Here is an 18,224-nt window from a genome sequence, read left to right as displayed (position 1 = left end):
CATCCTTTATTTAACCATTGGTGACCCACCACCACCATTGAGATTCACCATCTCTAGTGACTCACATCCTTTATTTAACCATTGGTGACCCACCACCACCACCACCATTGAGATTCACCATCTCTAGAGACTCACATCCTTTATTTAACCATTGGTGACCCACCACCACCACCCCCATTGAGATTCACCATCTCTAGAGACTCACATCCTTTATTTAACCATTGGTGACCCACCACCCCCATTGAGATTCACCATCTCTAGTGACTCACATCTTTTATTTAACCATTGGTGACCCACCACCACCACCCCCACCATTGAGATTCACCATCTCTAGAGACTCACATCCTTTATTTAACCATTGGTGACCCTCCACCACCACCATCACCACCCCCATTGAGATTCACCATCTCTAGAGACTCACATCCTTTATTTAACCATTGGTGACCCACCACCACCATTGAGATTCACCATCTCTAGTGACTCACATCCTTTATTTAACCATTGGTGACCCACCACCACCACCACCATTGAGATTCACCATCTCTAGAGACTCACATCCTTTATTTAACCATTGGTGACCCACCACCACCACCCCCATTGAGATTCACCATCTCTAGAGACTCACATCCTTTATTTAACCATTGGTGACCCACCACCCCCATTGAGATTCACCATCTCTAGTGACTCACATCTTTTATTTAACCATTGGTGACCCACCACCACCACCCCCACCATTGAGATTCACCATCTCTAGAGACTCACATCCTTTATTTAACCATTGTACGCTTCGAACCCGGCAGTGGGCCGAGTTTCATTCAAGCTCACGGCCACCGACTTGTGCCCTGGGCCTCCCCTAGGTCGACTCAGCATCAAATGAGTACCCGGTGCAGTGTTGTCTAGTACGACTGCTCTTTGTAAGGATCTGTATGAGACTCTATGAGACTCTATGAGTATGCATCTCTATGAGTATGGGTCTCTGTGAGTATGGGTCTCTATGAGTGTGGGTCTCTGTGAGTGTGGGTCTCTATGGGTGTGGGTCTCTGTGAGTGTGGGTCTCTATGAGTGTGGGTCTCTATGAGTGTGGGTCTCTGTGAGTGTGGGTCTCTATGAGTGTGGGTCTCTATGAGTATGGGTCTCTGTGAGTGTGGGTCTCTATGAGTGTGGGTCTCTATGAGTGTGGGTCTCTATGAGCATGGGTCTCTATGAGTATGGGTCTCTATGAGTGTGGGTCTCTATGAGTGTGGGTCTCTGTGAGTATGGGTCTCTATGAGTGTGGGTCTCTGTGAGTGTGGGTCTCTATGGGTGTGGGTCTCTGTGAGTGTGGGTCTCTATGAGTGTGGGTCTCTATGAGTGTGGGTCTCTGTGAGTGTGGGTCTCTATGAGTGTGGGTCTCTATGAGTATGGGTCTCTGTGAGTGTGGGTCTCTATGAGTGTGGGTCTCTATGAGTGTGGGTCTCTATGAGCATGGGTCTCTATGAGTATGGGTCTCTATGAGTGTGGGTCTCTATGAGTATGGGTCTCTGTGAGTGTGGGTCTCTATGAGTGTGGGTCTCTATGAGTGTGGGTCTCTGTGAGTGTGGGTCTCTGTGAGTGTGGGTCTCTGTGAGTGTGGGTCTCTATGAGTATGGGTCTCTATGAGTGTGGGTCTCTGTGAGTGTGGGTCTCTATGAGTGTGAGTCTCTGTGAGTGTGGGTCTCTGTGAGTGTGGGTATCTGTGAGTGTGGGTCTCTGTGAGTGTGGGTCTCTGAGTGTGGGTCTCTATGAGTGTGAGTCTCTTTGAGTGTGGGTCTCTATGAGTGTGGGTCTCTATGAGCGTGGGTCTCTATGAGCATGGGTCTCTATGAGTATGGGTCTCTATGAGTGTGGGTCTCTATGAGTATGGGTCTCTGTGAGTGTGGGTCTCTATGAGTGTGGGTCTCTGTGAGTGTGGGTCTCTGTGAGTGTGGGTCTCTGTGAGTGTGGGTCTCTATGAGTATGGGTCTCTATGAGTGTGGGTCTCTGTGAGTGTGGGTCTCTATGAGTGTGAGTCTCTGTGAGTGTGGGTCTCTATGAGTGTGGGTCTCTATGAGTGTGGGTCTCTGTGAGTATGGGTCTCTATGAGTGTGGGTCTCTGTGAGTGTGGGTCTCTATGGGTGTGGGTCTCTGTGAGTGTGGGTCTCTATGAGTGTGGGTCTCTATGAGTGTGGGTCTCTGTGAGTGTGGGTCTCTATGAGTGTGGGTCTCTATGAGTATGGGTCTCTGTGAGTGTGGGTCTCTATGAGTGTGGGTCTCTATGAGTGTGGGTCTCTATGAGCATGGGTCTCTATGAGTATGGGTCTCTATGAGTGTGGGTCTCTATGAGTATGGGTCTCTGTGAGTGTGGGTCTCTATGAGTGTGGGTCTCTATGAGTGTGGGTCTCTGTGAGTGTGGGTCTCTGTGAGTGTGGGTCTCTGTGAGTGTGGGTCTCTATGAGTATGGGTCTCTATGAGTGTGGGTCTCTGTGAGTGTGGGTCTCTATGAGTGTGAGTCTCTGTGAGTGTGGGTCTCTGTGAGTGTGGGTATCTGTGAGTGTGGGTCTCTGTGAGTGTGGGTCTCTGAGTGTGGGTCTCTATGAGTGTGAGTCTCTTTGAGTGTGGGTCTCTATGAGTGTGGGTCTCTATGAGCGTGGGTCTCTATGAGCATGGGTCTCTATGAGTATGGGTCTCTATGAGTGTGGGTCTCTATGAGTATGGGTCTCTGTGAGTGTGGGTCTCTATGAGTGTGGGTCTCTGTGAGTGTGGGTCTCTGTGAGTGTGGGTCTCTGTGAGTGTGGGTCTCTATGAGTATGGGTCTCTATGAGTGTGGGTCTCTGTGAGTGTGGGTCTCTATGAGTGTGAGTCTCTGTGAGTGTGGGTCTCTGTGAGTGTGGGTATCTGTGAGTATGGGTCTCTATGAGTGTGGGTCTCTGTGAGTGTGGGTCTCTGTGAGTGTGGGTCTCTGTGAGTGTGGGTCTCTATGAGTATGGGTCTCTATGAGTGTGGGTCTCTGTGAGTGTGGGTCTCTATGAGTGTGAGTCTCTGTGAGTGTGGGTCTCTGTGAGTGTGGGTATCTGTGAGTATGGGTCTCTATGAGTGTGGGTCTCTGTGAGTGTGGGTCTCTATGAGTGTGGGTCTCTATGAGTGTGAGTCTCTGTGAGTGTGGGTCTCTGTGAGTGTGGGTATCTGTGAGTATGGGTCTCTATGAGTGTGGGTCTCTGTGAGTGTGGGTCTCTGTGAGTGTGGGTCTCTATGAGTGTGGGTCTCCGTGAGTGTGGGTCTCTGAGTGTGGGTCTCTATGAGTGTGAGTCTCTTTGAGTGTGGGTCTCTATGAGTGTGGGTATCTATGAGTGTGGGTCTCTATAAGTGTGGGTCTCTGTGAGAGAGAGTGGAGAGAGTGGAGAGAGTAGGATGGGTGAGAGAGTGGAGAGAGAGAGTGGAGAGAGAGTGGAGAGAGTGGAGAGAGTGGAGAGAGTGGAGAGAGAGAGTGGAGAGTGGAGAGAGTGGAGAGAGTGGGATGGGTGAGAGAGACTTTTGACTCCTAAACAACTTCCACTGCCGCCAGCAGAAATTAACAAAAATGCCGCGGCTCCGACTCTGATCGCTCGCCCGAGTCCAGCGCCACACGTCACGTGGCACTGCGCACGTGGCGCCACGTCACGTGGCACTGCGCACGTGGCAACACGTCACGTGGCGCGTGACGCGTCGTCGCCATGACGACCGCTCGGCCAAGGCTGCTGCTGCTGCTGCTGCGTGCACGTGCGTGGGACGATTATCTCGTCCGTCGACGGAAACTCATTCATGCTCATCTCTCTCTCTCTCCCTGATCTCTCTCTCTCTCTCACCCCAACCCTCGCCCACCCCATGAAGGCAACTGACGCCGTTGCGTCCGTGGATGGAATTCCTTTCCAGCTCAGACCCCAGCTTTAGATTCGAAGCTTTCTATTCGGTAAAGTCACGTGGTGGGTAAAAAATAAATAAAATCTAGAATTGATAGCCTCTACGTGGAGGGCCTTCGCCTCTCCGTTAGAGCTTTCAGCGGGCAACGGGGACGAGAAGTCACAGCTCATCGAGACGCTGGGCTTACTCATTCGTGACTGCAAGGATCCATACTCTTTGTGGTTCTATTCGGTAAAGTCACGTGGTGGGTGGAAATAAATAAAATCAAGAATTGATAGCCTCTACGGGGAGGGTTTTCGCCTCTCCGTCAGAGCTTTCAGCGGGCAACGGGGACGAGAAGTCACAGCTCATCGAGACGCTGCGAATCTTAGCGGCGTTCATTGAAGCTCCGTCGTCCCGACAGTTCTGTTCCTTCACCTGAAGAAGGCTACTTGCGTTGTGGCCGAAACGTCGTGATTTTTGTTGTTTTAATTTTTTACCTACGTGACTTTACCGAACAGAACCAGAGAGTATAGGCCCCTAGCTTGTTTGCCCATCGCGAAACGTAAATGACCTCCTTGCTTTTGATTTAAAGCTTTTGCGACTGCAGTGATTCATATCCTTGGTTCTTTCGGTAAAGTCACGTTGAAGGGAAACAATAAAATAATAAAAACTATAAAACAATAAAATCATCACGACGTTTCGACTGCAATACGAGCAGCAATCATCATCAGGTGTGAAAGCCACCTAGAAGGGAAACAATAAAATAATAAAAACTATAAAACAATAAAATTCTCACGACGTTTGGGACTGCAACACGAGAGAAGCAATCATCATCAGGTGTGAAAACCACCACGTAGAAGGGAAACAATAAAATAATAAAAACTATAAAACAATAAAATCCTCACGACGTTTCAACCGCAACACGAGAAGCAATCATCATCAGGTGTGAAAACCACGTAGAAGGGAAACAATAAAATAATAAAAACTATAAAACAATAAAATTATCACGACGTTTCGGACTGCAACACGAGAGAAGCAATCATCATCAGGTGTGAAAACCACATAGATAGGGAAACAATAAAATAATAAAAACTATAAAACAATAAAATTCTCACGACGTTTCGGACTGCAACACGAGAGAAGCAATCATCATCAGGTGTGAAAACCACGTAGAAGGGAAACAATAAAATAATAAAAACTATAAAACAATAAAATCCTCACGACGTTTTGGACTGCAACACGAGAGAAGCAATCATCATCAGGTGTGAAAACCACGTAGAAGGGAACAATAAAATAATAAAAAACTATCAAACAATAAAATTATCACGAAGTATATAATGTAGTGTATAGTGTAGTGTATACTGTAGTGTATAGTGTAGTGTATAGCATAGTGTATTGTATAGTGTAGTGTAGTAGTGTATAGTGTAGTGTATAGTCTAGTGTGTAGTGTACTGTATAGTGTAGTGTGTAATGTAGTGTGTGTAGTGTGTAGTGTATAGTGTAGTGTACAGTGTTTAGTGTAGTGTAGTGTATAATCTAGTGTGTAGTATAGTGTAGTGTGTAATGTAGTGTATAGTGTTTAGTTTATAGTGTAGTGTATAGTGTAGTGTATAGTGTAGTGTAGTGTGTAGTGTATAGTTTAGTGTACAGCGTGTAGTGTATAGTGTAGTGTATAGTATAGTGTATAGTGTAGTGTATAGTGTAGTGTACAGTGTGTAGTGTATAGTGTAGTATATAGTGTAGTGTATAGTGTAGTGTATAGTAGTGTATAGTGTAGTGTATAATGTAGTGTATAGTGTAGTGTATAGTGTAGTGTATAGTCTAGTGTGTAGTGTACTGTATAGTGTAGTGTGTAATGTAGTGTGTGTAGTGTGTAGTGTATGGTGTAGTGTATAGTGTAGTGTATAGTGTAGTGTATAGTGTAGTGTATAGTAGTGTATTGTATAGTAGTGTTTAGTGTAGTGTATAATGTAGTGTATAGTGTAGTGTATACTGTAGTGTATAATGTAGTGTATAGTGTAGTGTATAGTAGTGTATAGTGTAGTGTATAATGTAGTGTATAGTGTAGTGTATACTGTAGTGTATAGTGTAGTGTATAGTGTAGTGTATACTGTAGTGTATAGTGTAGTGTATAGTATAGTGTAATGTACAGTGCATAGTGTAGTGTATAGTGTAGTGTGTAATGTGTGTGTAGTGTATAGTGTAGTGTAGTGTATAGTGTAGTGTACAGTGTGTAGTGTATAGTGTAGTGTATAGTGTTGTGTATAGTGTAGTGTGTAATGTGTGTGTAGTGTATAGTGTAGTGTACAGTGTGTAGTGTAGTGTATAGTGTAGTGTACAGTGTGTAGTGTATAGTGTAGTGTATAGTGTAGTGTATAGTGTAGTGTGTAAGAGAGAGACATGGAGGAGTAGGAAGAGGGGGGTAGAGAGAGAGAGAGGGGGGTAGAGATACAGGACAGGCGTAAGGAGAGCAGAGCGTGAAATATTTTGTTAAATCTTTCATTTAAAAAGCGATGGGGGTGGGTGGGAGGGTTTAAACAAAGCAAAGCATTTAAAAAAAAAGACGGAATGATGAACGAAACTAAGAGCCGACTACAGCGAGTATCTTCATGATTCCTGTGATCGTGAAAAATATAAAAAGACGGAGGAAGGGAGAGAGAGAGGTTTGTTGCCGAAGCATTTTGAGGTTTGCGACTAAAATTAGTTAATGGCTCGCGAACAAGGTGGAGTGGGGGGGTGGGTGGGGGGGGAAGTGTGTGGGTTTCTGGCTGAGTGGACCTAGTGGGTAGCACGGTGCGGGTTTGCCTAGCAACTTGGTACGTTATGAAAAAAATTTTTTAAAAAAATTTAATTTTAGAAAATTGGAGAAATTTTATTTTGGGGAGGGTCCGTTCCAGTGGCTGAATAAAAGTTCAATCGAGATGGGGAATCTCAATGGTGGTGGTGGTGGTGGGTCACCAATGGTTAAATAAAGGATGTGAGTCTCTAGACATGGTGAATCTCAATGGGGGTGGTGGTGGTGGGTCACCAATGGTTAAATAAAGGATGTGAGTCTCTAGAGATGGTGAATCTCAATGGTGGTGGTGGTGGGTCACCAATGGTTAAATAAAGGATGTGAGTCTCTAGAGATGGGGAATCTCAATGGTGGTGGTGGTGGATCACCAATGGTTAAATGAAGGATGTGAGTCTCTAGAGATGGTGAATCTCAATGGGAGTGGTGGTGGGTCACCAATGGTTAAATAAAGGATGTGAGTCACTAGAGATGGGGAATCTCAATGGGTGTGGTGGTGGTGGTGGGTCACCAATGGTTAAATAAAGGATGTGAGTTACTAGAGATGGTGAATCTCAATGGTGGTGGTGGTGATGGGTCACCAATGGTTAAATAAAGGATGTGAGTCTCTAGAGATGGGGAACCTCAATGGTGGTGGTGGGTCACCAATGGTTAAATAAAGGATGTGAGTCACTAGAGATGGTGAATCTCAATGGTGGTGGTGGTGGGTCACCAATGGTTAAATAAAGGATGTGAGTCACTAGAGATGGTGAATCTCAATGGTGGTGGTCGGTCACCAATGGTTAAATAAAGGATGTGAGTCTCTAGATATGGGGAATCTCAATGGAGGTGGTAGGTCACCAATGGTTAAATAAAGGATGTGAGTCACTAGAGATGGTGAATCTCAATGGTGGTGGTGGTGGGTCACCAATGGTTAAATAAAGGATGTGAGTCTCTAGAGATGGTGAATCTCAATGGGGGTGGTGGTGGGTCACCAATGTTTAAATAAAGGATGTGAGTCACTAGAGATGGTGAATCTCAATGGGTGTGGTGGTGGTGGTGGGTCACCAATGGTTAAATAAAGGATGTGAGTCTCTAGAGATGGTGAATCTCAATGGGGGTGGTGGTGGGTCACCAATGGTTAAATAAAGGATGTGAGTCTCTAGAGATGGTGAATCTCAATGGTGGTGGTGGTGGGTCACCAATGGTTAAATAAAGGATGTGAGTCTCTAGAGATGGTGAATCTCAATGGGGGTGGTGGTGGGTCACCAATGTTTAAATAAAGGATGTGAGTCACTAGAGATGGTGAATCTCAATGGGTGTGGTGGTGGTGGTGGGTCACCAATGGTTAAATAAAGGATGTGAGTCTCTAGAGATGGTGAATCTCAATGGGGGTGGTGGTGGGTCACCAATGGTTAAATAAAGGATGTGAGTCTCTAGAGATGGTGAATCTCAATGGTGGTGGTGGTGGGTCACCAATGGTTAAATAAAGGATGTGAGTCTCTAGAGATGGGGAATCTCAATGGGGGTGGTGGTGGTGGGTCACCAATGGTTAAATAAAGGATGTGAGTCACTAGAGATGGTGAATCTTAATGGTGGTGGTGGGTCACCAATGGTTAAATAAAGGATGTGAGTCACTAGAGATGGTGAATCTCAATGGTGGTAGTGGTGGTGGGTCACCAATGGTTAAATAAAGGTTGTGAGTCTCTAGAGATGGTGAATCTCAATGGGTGTGGTGGTGGTGGTGGTGGGTCACCAATGGTTAAATAAAGGATGTGAGTCACTAGAGATGGTGAATCTCAATGGGGGTGGTGGTGGGTCACCAATTGTTAAATAAAGGATGTGAGTCACTAGAGATGGTGAATCTCAATGGGTGTGGTGGTGGTGGGTCACCAATGGTTAAATAAAGGATGTGAGTCACTAGAGATGATGAATCTCAATGGGTGTGGTGGTGGTGGGTCACCAATGGTTAAATAAAGGATGTGAGTCACTAGAGATGGTGAATCTCAATGGGTGTGGTGGTGGTGGTGGGTCACCAATGGTTACATAAAGGATGTGAGTCTCTAGAGATGGGGAATCTCAATGGGGGTGGTGGTGGGTCACCAATGGTTAAATAAAGGATGTGAGTCTCTAGAGATGGTGAATGTCAATGGTGGTGGTGGTGGGTCACCAATGGTTAAATAAAGGATGTGAGTCTCTAGAGATGGTGAATCTCAATGGGGTGGTGGTGGTGGTGGGTCACCAATGGCTAAATAAAGGATGTGAGTCTCTAGAGATTGTGAATCTCAATGGGGTGGTGGTGGTGGTGGTGGTAGTGGTGGTGGTGGGTCACCAATGGTTAAATAAAGGATGTGAGTCTCTAGAGATGGTGAATCTCAATGGGGTGGTGGTGGTGGTTGTGGTGGTGGTGGTGGTGGGTCACCAATGATTAAATAAAGGATGTGAGTCACTAGAGATGGTGAATCTCAATGGTAGTGGTGGTGGTGGGTCACCAATGGTTAAATAAAGGATGTGAGTCTCTAGAGATGGTGAATCTCAATGGGGTCTTGGTGGTGGTGGTAGTGGTGGTGGTGGTGGGTCACCAATGGTTAAATAAAGGATGTGAGTCTCTGGAGATTGTGAATCTCAATGGCGTGGTGGTGGTGGTGATGGTGGTGGTGGTGATGGTGGTGGTGGTGCTGGTGGTGGTGTGGTGGTGGTGGTGATGGTGGTGGTGGTGATGGTGGTGGTGGTGATGGTGGTGGTGGTGCTGGTGGTGGTGTGGTGCTGGTGGTGATGGTGGTGGTGTAGACTCCACTACAATAACTAATCGCAGCGTTTCCGTCACATGGTTGAATAAAGGATGTTGTGGGAGGGAGTGAGGGGGGGGGGTGGGGGGAGGAGGAGGGGGAGGGGCCTCGAGGCCTTCCCATTTGACACTTCCTCAACTCGGCCCAAACCGCGGAACGTTTTTCCGTTTTCGAACCGAGCAGTCGGCGGACATCGGGTCGGAGAGAACAACAAGTCGGGAACTTCCACTCCTCCTCCTCATCCTCCTCATCATCCTCATCATCCTCCAGTCGAGAGGTCAACCTCCTCCTCCTCATCCTCATCCTTCTCATCATCCTCATCCTCCAGTCGAGAGGTCAACCTCCTCCTCCTCATCCTCATCATCCTCCTCATCCTCCTCATCCTCTAGTCTAGAGGTCAACCTCCTCCTCATCCTCTAGTCTAGAGGTCAGCCTCCTCCTCATCATCCTCCAGTCTAGAGGTCAACCTCCTCCTCATCCTCCTCATCGTCCAGTCTAGAGGTCAGCCTCCTCCTCCTCATCCTCCAGTCTAGAGGTCAACCTCCTCCTCATCCTCTAGTCTAGAGGTCAGCCTCCTCCTCCTCATCATCCTCCAGTCTAGAGGTCAACCTCCTCCTCATCCTCTAGTCTAGAGGTCAGCCTCCTCCTCATCATCATCCTCCAGTCTAGAGGTCAACCTCCTCATCATCCTCCAGTCTAGAGGTCAGCCTCCTCCTCATCATCCTCCAGTCTAGAGTTCAGCCTCCTCCTCCTCCTCATCATCCTCCTCCAGTCTAGAGGTCAACCTCCTCCTCCTCATCCTCCAGTCTAGAGGTCAACCTCCTCATCCTCTAGTCTAGAGGTCAGCCTCCTCCTCATCATCCTCCAGTCCAGAGGTCAACCTCCTCCTCATCCTCATCATCCTCCAGTCTAGAGGTCAGCCTCCTCCTCCTCATCCTCATCATCCTCCAGTCTAGAGGTCAGCCTCCTCCTCCTCATCATCCTCCTCCAGTCTAAAGGTCAACCTCCTCCTCATCATCCTCCTCCTCCAGTCTAGAGGTCAGCCTCCTCCTCATCCTCCAGTCTAGAGGTCAACCTCCTCCTCATCCTCTAGTCTAGAGGTCAGCCTCCTCCTCCTCATCATCCTCCAGTCTAGAGGTCAACCTCCTCCTCATCCTCCAGTCTAGAGGTCAGCCTCCTCCTCATCATCCTCCAGTCTAGAGGTCAACCTCCTCCTCATCCTCCAGTCTAGAGGTCAGCCTCCTCCTCATCATCCTCCAGTCTAGAGGTCAACCTCCTCCTCATCCTCCAGTCTAGAGGTCAGCCTCTACTCCTCCTCATCCTCCAGTCTAGAGGTCAGCCTTCTCCTCCTCCTCATCCTCCAGTCTAGAGGTCAGCCTCCTCCTCCTCCTCCTCCTCATCCTCCTCCAGTCTAGAGGTCAGCCTCCTCCTCCTCCTCATCCTCCAGTCTAGAGGTCAGCCTCCTCCTCCTCCTCTAGTCTAGAGGTGAGCCTCCTCCTCCTCATCCTCTAGTCTAGAGGTCAGCATCCACTCCTCCTCCTCATCCTCCAGTCTAGAGGTCAGCCTCCTCATCCTCCAGTCTAGAGGTCAGCCTCCTCCTCATCATCCTCCAGTCTAGAGGTCAACCTCCTCCTCCTCCAGTCTAGAGGTCAGCCTCCTCCTCCTCATCCTCTAGTCTAGAGGTCAGCATCCACTCCTCCTCATCCTCCAGTCTAGAGGTCAGCCTCCTCATCCTCCAGTCTAGAGGTCAACCTCCTCTTCCTCCTCCAGTCTAGAAGTCAACCTCCTCCTCCTTCTCCTCCTCCTCCAGTCTAGAGGTCAGCCTCCTCCTCTTCCTCCAGTCTAGAGGTCAAACTCCACTCCTCCTCCAGTCTAAAGGTCAACCTCCACTTCTCCTCTAGTCTAGAGGTCAAACTCCACTCCTCTAGTCTAGAGGTCAAACTCCACTCCTCTAGTCCAGACGTCAAACTCTACTCCTCCTCTAGTCCAGAGGTCAAACTCCACTCCTCCTCCTCTAGTCTAGAGGTCAACCTCCACTCCTCCTCCAGTCTAGAGGTCAAAACTCCACTCCTCCTCCTCTAGTCTAGAGGTCAAACTTTACTCCTCATCCTCCAGTCTAGAGGTCAAAATCCACTCCTCCTCTTCTAGTCTAGAGGTCAAACTCCACTCCTCCTCCAGTCTAGAGGTCAAACTCCACTCCCCCTCTAGTCTAGAGGTCAAACTCCACTCCTCCTTCAGTCTAGAGGTCAAACTCCACTCCTCCTCCTCTATTCTAGAGGTCAAACTCCACTCCTCCTCTAGTCTAGAGGTCAAACTCCACTCCTCCTCTAGTCTAGAGGTCAAACTCCACTCCTCCTCCAGTCTAGAGGTCAAACTCCACTCCTCCTCCTCTAGTCTAGAGGTCAACCTCAACTCCTCCTCTAGTCTAGAGGTCAAACTCCACTCCTCCTCCTCTAGTGTAGAGGTCAAACTCCACTCCTCCTCTAGTCTAGAGGTCAAACTACACTCCCCCTCCAGTCTAGAGGTCAAACTCCACTCCTCCTCCAGTATAGAGGTCAAACTCTACTCCTCCTCCTCCAGTCTAGAGGTCAAACTCTACTCCTCCTCCTCCAGTCTAGAGGTCAACATCCACTCCACCTCCTCTAGTCTAGAGGTCAAACTCCACTCCTCCTCCAGTCTAGAGGTCAAACTCCTCACCTCCTCCAGTCTAGAGGTCAAACTCCACTCTTCCTCCAGTCTAGAGGTCAACCTCCACTCCTCCAATCTAGAGGTCAAACTCCACTCCTCCTCCTCTAGTCTAGAGGTCAAACTCCACTCCTCCTCCAGTCTAGAGGTCAAACTCCACTCCTCCTCCAGTCTAGAGGTCAAACTCCACTCCTCCTCCTCCAGTCTAGAGGTCAAACTCCACTCCTCTTCCTCTAGTCTAGAGGTCAAACTCCACTCCTCCTCCTCTAGTCTAGAGGTCAAACTCCACTCCTCCTCCTCCAGTCTAGAGGTCAAACTCTACTCCTCCTCCAGTCTAGAGGTCAAACTCCACTCCTCCTCCTCCAGTCTAGAGGTCAACCTCCACTCCTCCTCCAGTCTAGAGGTCAAACTCCACTCCTCCTCCAGTCTAGAGGTCAACCTCCACTCCTCCTCCAGTCTAGAGGTCAAACTCCACTCCTCTTCCTCCAGTCTAGAGGTCAAACTCCACTCCTCCTCCAGTCTAGAGGTCAAACTCCACTCCTCCTCCTCCAGTCTAGAGGTCAACCTCCACTCCTCTTCCTCCAGTCTAGAGGTCAAACTCCACTCCTCCTCCTCCAGTCTAGAGGTCAACGTCCACTCTGCCCTGCGTGTGTGTGTGCGGTGATGCAGCGCTCAAAGATGAAGACGCGGTGGAGAGGATTCGGACTCCTCATCAGCATCATCATCAGCATCTCTTGTGGTAACACAGAGACACGGGGACACACGGGGGAGACACGGGGGAGACACGGGGGAGACACGGGGACACACGGGGAGAGAGACACGGGGAGACACGGGGAGATGTGGCGAGACACGGGGAGACACGGGGGAGACACGGGGGAGACACGGGGACACACGGGGAGAGAGACACGGGGAGACACGGGGAGATGTGGCGAGACACGGGGAGACACAGGGAGACACGGGGAGACACGGGGAGATGTGGCGAGACACGGGGAGACACAGGGGAGACACAGGGGAGACACGGGGGGACACGGGGTCACACGGGGAGACACGGGGAGAGAGACACGGGGAGACACGGGGAGATGTGGCGAGACTCGGGGAGACACGGGGAGACACGGAGAGACACGGGGAGACACAGGGAGACAGGGGAGACACCGGGAGACACCGCGAGATGTGGAGAGACACGGGGAGATAGGGGGAGACACGGGGAGACATGGGGAGACACCGGGAGATGTGGCGAGACACGGGGAGACATCGAAGGACACAGGGAGACACGGGGAGACCCAGGCAGACACGGAGACACAAGGGGACACATGGGGAGACACGGTGAGACATGGAGACACTGGGAGACCTGGGCAGACATGGAGACACGGGGAGACACGGGGAGACACGGGGAGACACGCGGAGACACGGGGAGACACGGGGAGACACAGGGAGACACGGGGAGACACAGGGAGACAGGGAGACACAGAGAGACACAGAGACACGGGGAGACACGGAGAGACACGGGGGGACACGGGGAGACACGGGGAGACACAGGGAGACACAGGGAGACAGGGAGACACAGGGAGACACGGGGAGACACGGGGAGAGAGACACGGGGAGACATGGGGAGACACGGGGAGACACAGAGAGACACGGGGAGACACGGGGAGACACGGGTAGACACGGGGAGACTCAGGGAGACACGGGGAGACACAGGGAGACACGGGGAGACACGGGGACACACAGGGAGACACAGGGAGACACAGGGAAACATGGAGACACAGAGACACGGGGAGACACAGGGAGACACAGAGACACAGGGAGACACGGGGAGACACAGGGAGACACAGGGAGACAGAGAGACACAGGGAGACACAGAGACACGGGGAGACACAGGGAGACACAGGGAGACGCGGGGAGACACGGGGAGACATGGAGACACAGAGACACGGGGAGACACGGGGAGACACGGTTAGACATGGAGACACATGGAGACACAGGGAGACACGGGGAGACGCGGGGAGACACGGGAGACACAGAGACACAGGGAGACAGAGACACGGGGAGACACAGGGAGACACAGGGAGACACAGGGAGACGCGGGGGGACACGGGGAGACACAGGGAGACATGAAGACACGGGGAGACACGGGGAGACACAGAGAGACACGGGGAGACACGGGGAGACACAGAGAGATACAGAGATACGGGGAGACACGGGGAGACAGAGACACGGGGAGACACGGGGAGACACAGCGACACAGGGAGACGCAGGGAGACACAGAGACACGGGGAAACATAGGGAGACACGGGGAGACACAGGGAAACATGGAGACACGGGGAGACACGGGGAGACACAGAGAGACACAGAGACATGGGGAGACACGGAGAGACAGAGACACGGGGAGACACGGGGAGACACAGAGACACAGGGAGGCGCAGGGAGACACAGAGACACGGGGAGACACAGGGAGACACGGAGAGACACAGGGAGAGACAGGGAAACACAGGGAGACACAGGGATACATGGAGACAAAGAAAGACACAGAGACACGGGGACACACGGGGAGACACATGGAGACACAGGGAGACACGGGGAGACACGGGGAGACACAGGGATGCACGGGGAGACACATGGAGACACGGGGAGACACACGGAGACACAGGGAGACACAGGGAGACACAGGGAGACACAGAGACACAGGGAGACACGGGGAGACACATGGAGACACAGGGAAACATGGAGACACACGGAGACACGGGGAGACACGGGGAGACACACGGGGAGACACAGGGAGACACACGGAGACACGGGGAGACGCAGGGAGACACGGGGAGACACAGGGAGACACAGGGAGACACGGGTAGACACAGAGACACAGGGAGACACAGGGATACACAGGGAGACATGGAGAGACACAGGGAGACACAGGGACACATGAAGACACGGGGAGACACATGGAGACACGGGCAGACACACGGAGACACGAGGAGCAACACGGAGACACAGGGAGACACAGGGAGACACGGAGAGACACGGGGAGACACAAGGAGACAGAGACACGGGGAGACACGGGGAGACACATGGAGACACGGGAAGACACATGAAGACACGGGTAGACACAGAGACACGGGGAGACACAGGGAGACACGGGGGACACAGAGACACGAGGAGACACGGGGAGACACGGGGAGACACGGGTAGACACAGAGACACGGGGAGACACAGGGAGACACGGGGAGACACGGGAGACATAGAGACACGAGGAGACACGGGGAGACACGGGGAGACACGGGGAGACACATGGAGGCACGGGGACACACGGGGAGACACGGGGAGACACAGGGAGACACAGGGAGACACGGTGAGACGCGGGGAGACACAGGGAGACAGAGACACACGGAGACACAGGGAGACACGGGGAGACACGGAGACACGGGGAGACACAGGGAGACACAGAGACACACGGAGACACAGGGAGACACGGGGAGACACACGGAGCCACACGGAGACACGGTGAGACACGGGGAGACACAGGGAGACAGAGACACACGGAGACACAGGGAGACACGGGGAGACACGGAGACACGGGGAGACACGGGGAGACACGGAGACACGGGGAGACACAGGGAGACACAGAGACACACGGAGACACAGGGAGACACGGGGAGACACAGAGAGACAGGGAGACACGGGGAGACATATGGAGCCACACGGAGACACGGTGAGACACGGGGAGACACAGGGAGACAGAGACACACGGAGACACAGGGAGACACACGGAGACACGGGGAGACACGGGGAGACACGGGGAGACACGGAGACACGGGGAGACACGGGGAGACACGGGGAGACACGGGGAGACACAGGGAGACACAGGGAGACACGGGGAGACACGGGGAGACACGGGGAGACACGGAGACACGGGGAGACACGGGGAGACACGGGGAGACACGGAGACACGGGGAGACACGGGGAGACACGGGGAGACACGGGGAGACACGGGGAGACACGGGGAGACACGGAGACACGGGGAGACACGGGGAGACACGGGGAGACACGGAGACACGGGGAGACACGGGGAGACACAGGGAGACACAGGGAGACACGGGGAGACACGGGGAGACACGGGGAGACACGGAGACACGGGGAGACACGGGGAGACACGGGGAGACACAGGGAGACACGGGGAGACACGGGGAGACACGGGGAGACACGGGGAGACACGGGGAGACACGGGGAGACACGGGGAGACACGGGGAGACACGGGGAGACACGGGGAGACACGGGGAGACACGGGGAGACACGGGGAGACACAGGGAGACACGGAGACACGGGGAGACACAGGGAGACACGGGGAGACACAGGGAGACACAGGGAGACACGGTGAGACACGGGGAGACACAGGGAGACACGGGGAGACACGGGGAGACACGGGGAGACACGGGGACACACGTAATACGTGCGCGTATTACGTAAAGGGTGCTTCAAAAAAAATAATTTAGTTAAACTCGGTCGCTTGCGTTGGCGATCGGAACGTGGTGGTGATCTACGAGTTTGCCTTTTGCCTCCGTGACTTTACCGCGAGAGAATCAAAGTGTGGTAGTGGTGGTGGTGGTGGATCCCTGCGGACCGCCTAAAGCTTCGAATGCAGGCAGAAATGAACAGGAAAACAACGACAGGATCGCTTCGCGTTGAGATCGCCTCGTCCTGTTGTTGAGGAAGAGCCCAGAATGTGAACTAGAACGTGATAACGATTGGGTTTTAGTAGCGGTAAACATTACACTGACGTAGACTCTATACACTACACTATACACTACACTACTATACAATACTATGCACTATACACTACACTATACACTACACTACTATACAGTACACTATACACTACACTATACACTACACTACTATGCACTACTATACACTACACTACTATACAGTACACTATACACTACTATACACTACACTACTATGCACTACTATACACTACACTATACACTACACTACTATACACTACTAGACACTATACACTACTCTACTATACACTACTATACACTACACTATACACTACACTATACACTATTATACACTACTATACACTACTATACACTACACTACTATACACTACACTATACACTGCTATACACTACACTATACACTACTATACACTACTATACACTATACACTACACTACTATACACTTCTATACTATACACTACACTATACACTACACTATAATACACTACACTATAATACACTACACTATACACTACACCACTATACACGACACTACTATACACTATACTCCTGTACACTACACTATACACTACTATACACTACACTACTATACACTACTATACACTACACTATACACTACTATACACTACACTATACACGACGCTACTATACACTACACTACTATACACAACAATACACTACACTATACACTACACTACACACTATACACTACACTATACACTAATATACACACTACACTATACACTACACTACTATACACCACACCACTAAACACTACTGTACACTACTATACACTACACTATACACTACTGTACACTACACTACTGTACACTACACTACTATACACTACACTCCTGTACACTACACTATACACTACACTACTGTACACTACACTACTATACACTACTGTACATTACACCGCTATACACTACACTACATTATACACTACACTACCATGCACTATACACCACACTACTATACAATACACTACACTTCTAAACACTACACTATACACTACTATACACTACACTATACACTACTATACACTACACTATAATACACTACACTATAATACACTACACTATACACTACGCTATACACTACACTATAATACACTACACTATACACTACGCTATACACTACACTATAATACACTACACTATACACTACGCTATACACTACACTATAATACACTACACACTACTATACACTACACCACTATACACGACACTACTATACACTACACTCCTGTACACTACACTATACACTACACTACTATACACTAAAATACACTACTATACACTTCACTACTATACACTGCACTATACACTGCACTATGCACTACATTATACACTACTATAAAC

The 18,224-nt window shown here is 50.3% G+C and overlaps 1 protein-coding gene across 1 annotated transcript in view; it reads left to right on the top strand.

Moving 5' to 3' along the window:
* Positions 1 to 10,371: 10,371 nt before the first annotated feature.
* LOC142906919 (receptor-type tyrosine-protein phosphatase C-like) overlaps positions 10,372 to 18,224 on the top strand; it is a 105,345-nt gene continuing 97,492 nt past the window's right edge. The window contains exons 1-2 of the mRNA XM_076055641.1: positions 10,372 to 10,393; positions 12,790 to 12,859. Of these exons, the coding sequence (XP_075911756.1) occupies positions 12,799 to 12,859 (61 nt within the window). The 5' untranslated portion in view covers positions 10,372 to 10,393; positions 12,790 to 12,798. The remainder of the gene's footprint in view (positions 10,394 to 12,789; positions 12,860 to 18,224) is intronic.

The sequence above is a fragment of the Petromyzon marinus genome, chromosome 72 (assembly GCF_048934315.1).
Source record: "Petromyzon marinus isolate PM22_M1 ecotype Great Lakes invasive population chromosome 72, UKy_Petmar_22M1.pri1.0, whole genome shotgun sequence".
NCBI lineage: Eukaryota > Metazoa > Chordata > Hyperoartia > Petromyzontiformes > Petromyzontidae > Petromyzon > Petromyzon marinus.
The sequence above is the reverse complement of the archived record's forward strand: the minus strand, read 5'-3'. Positions and strand labels throughout refer to the sequence as shown.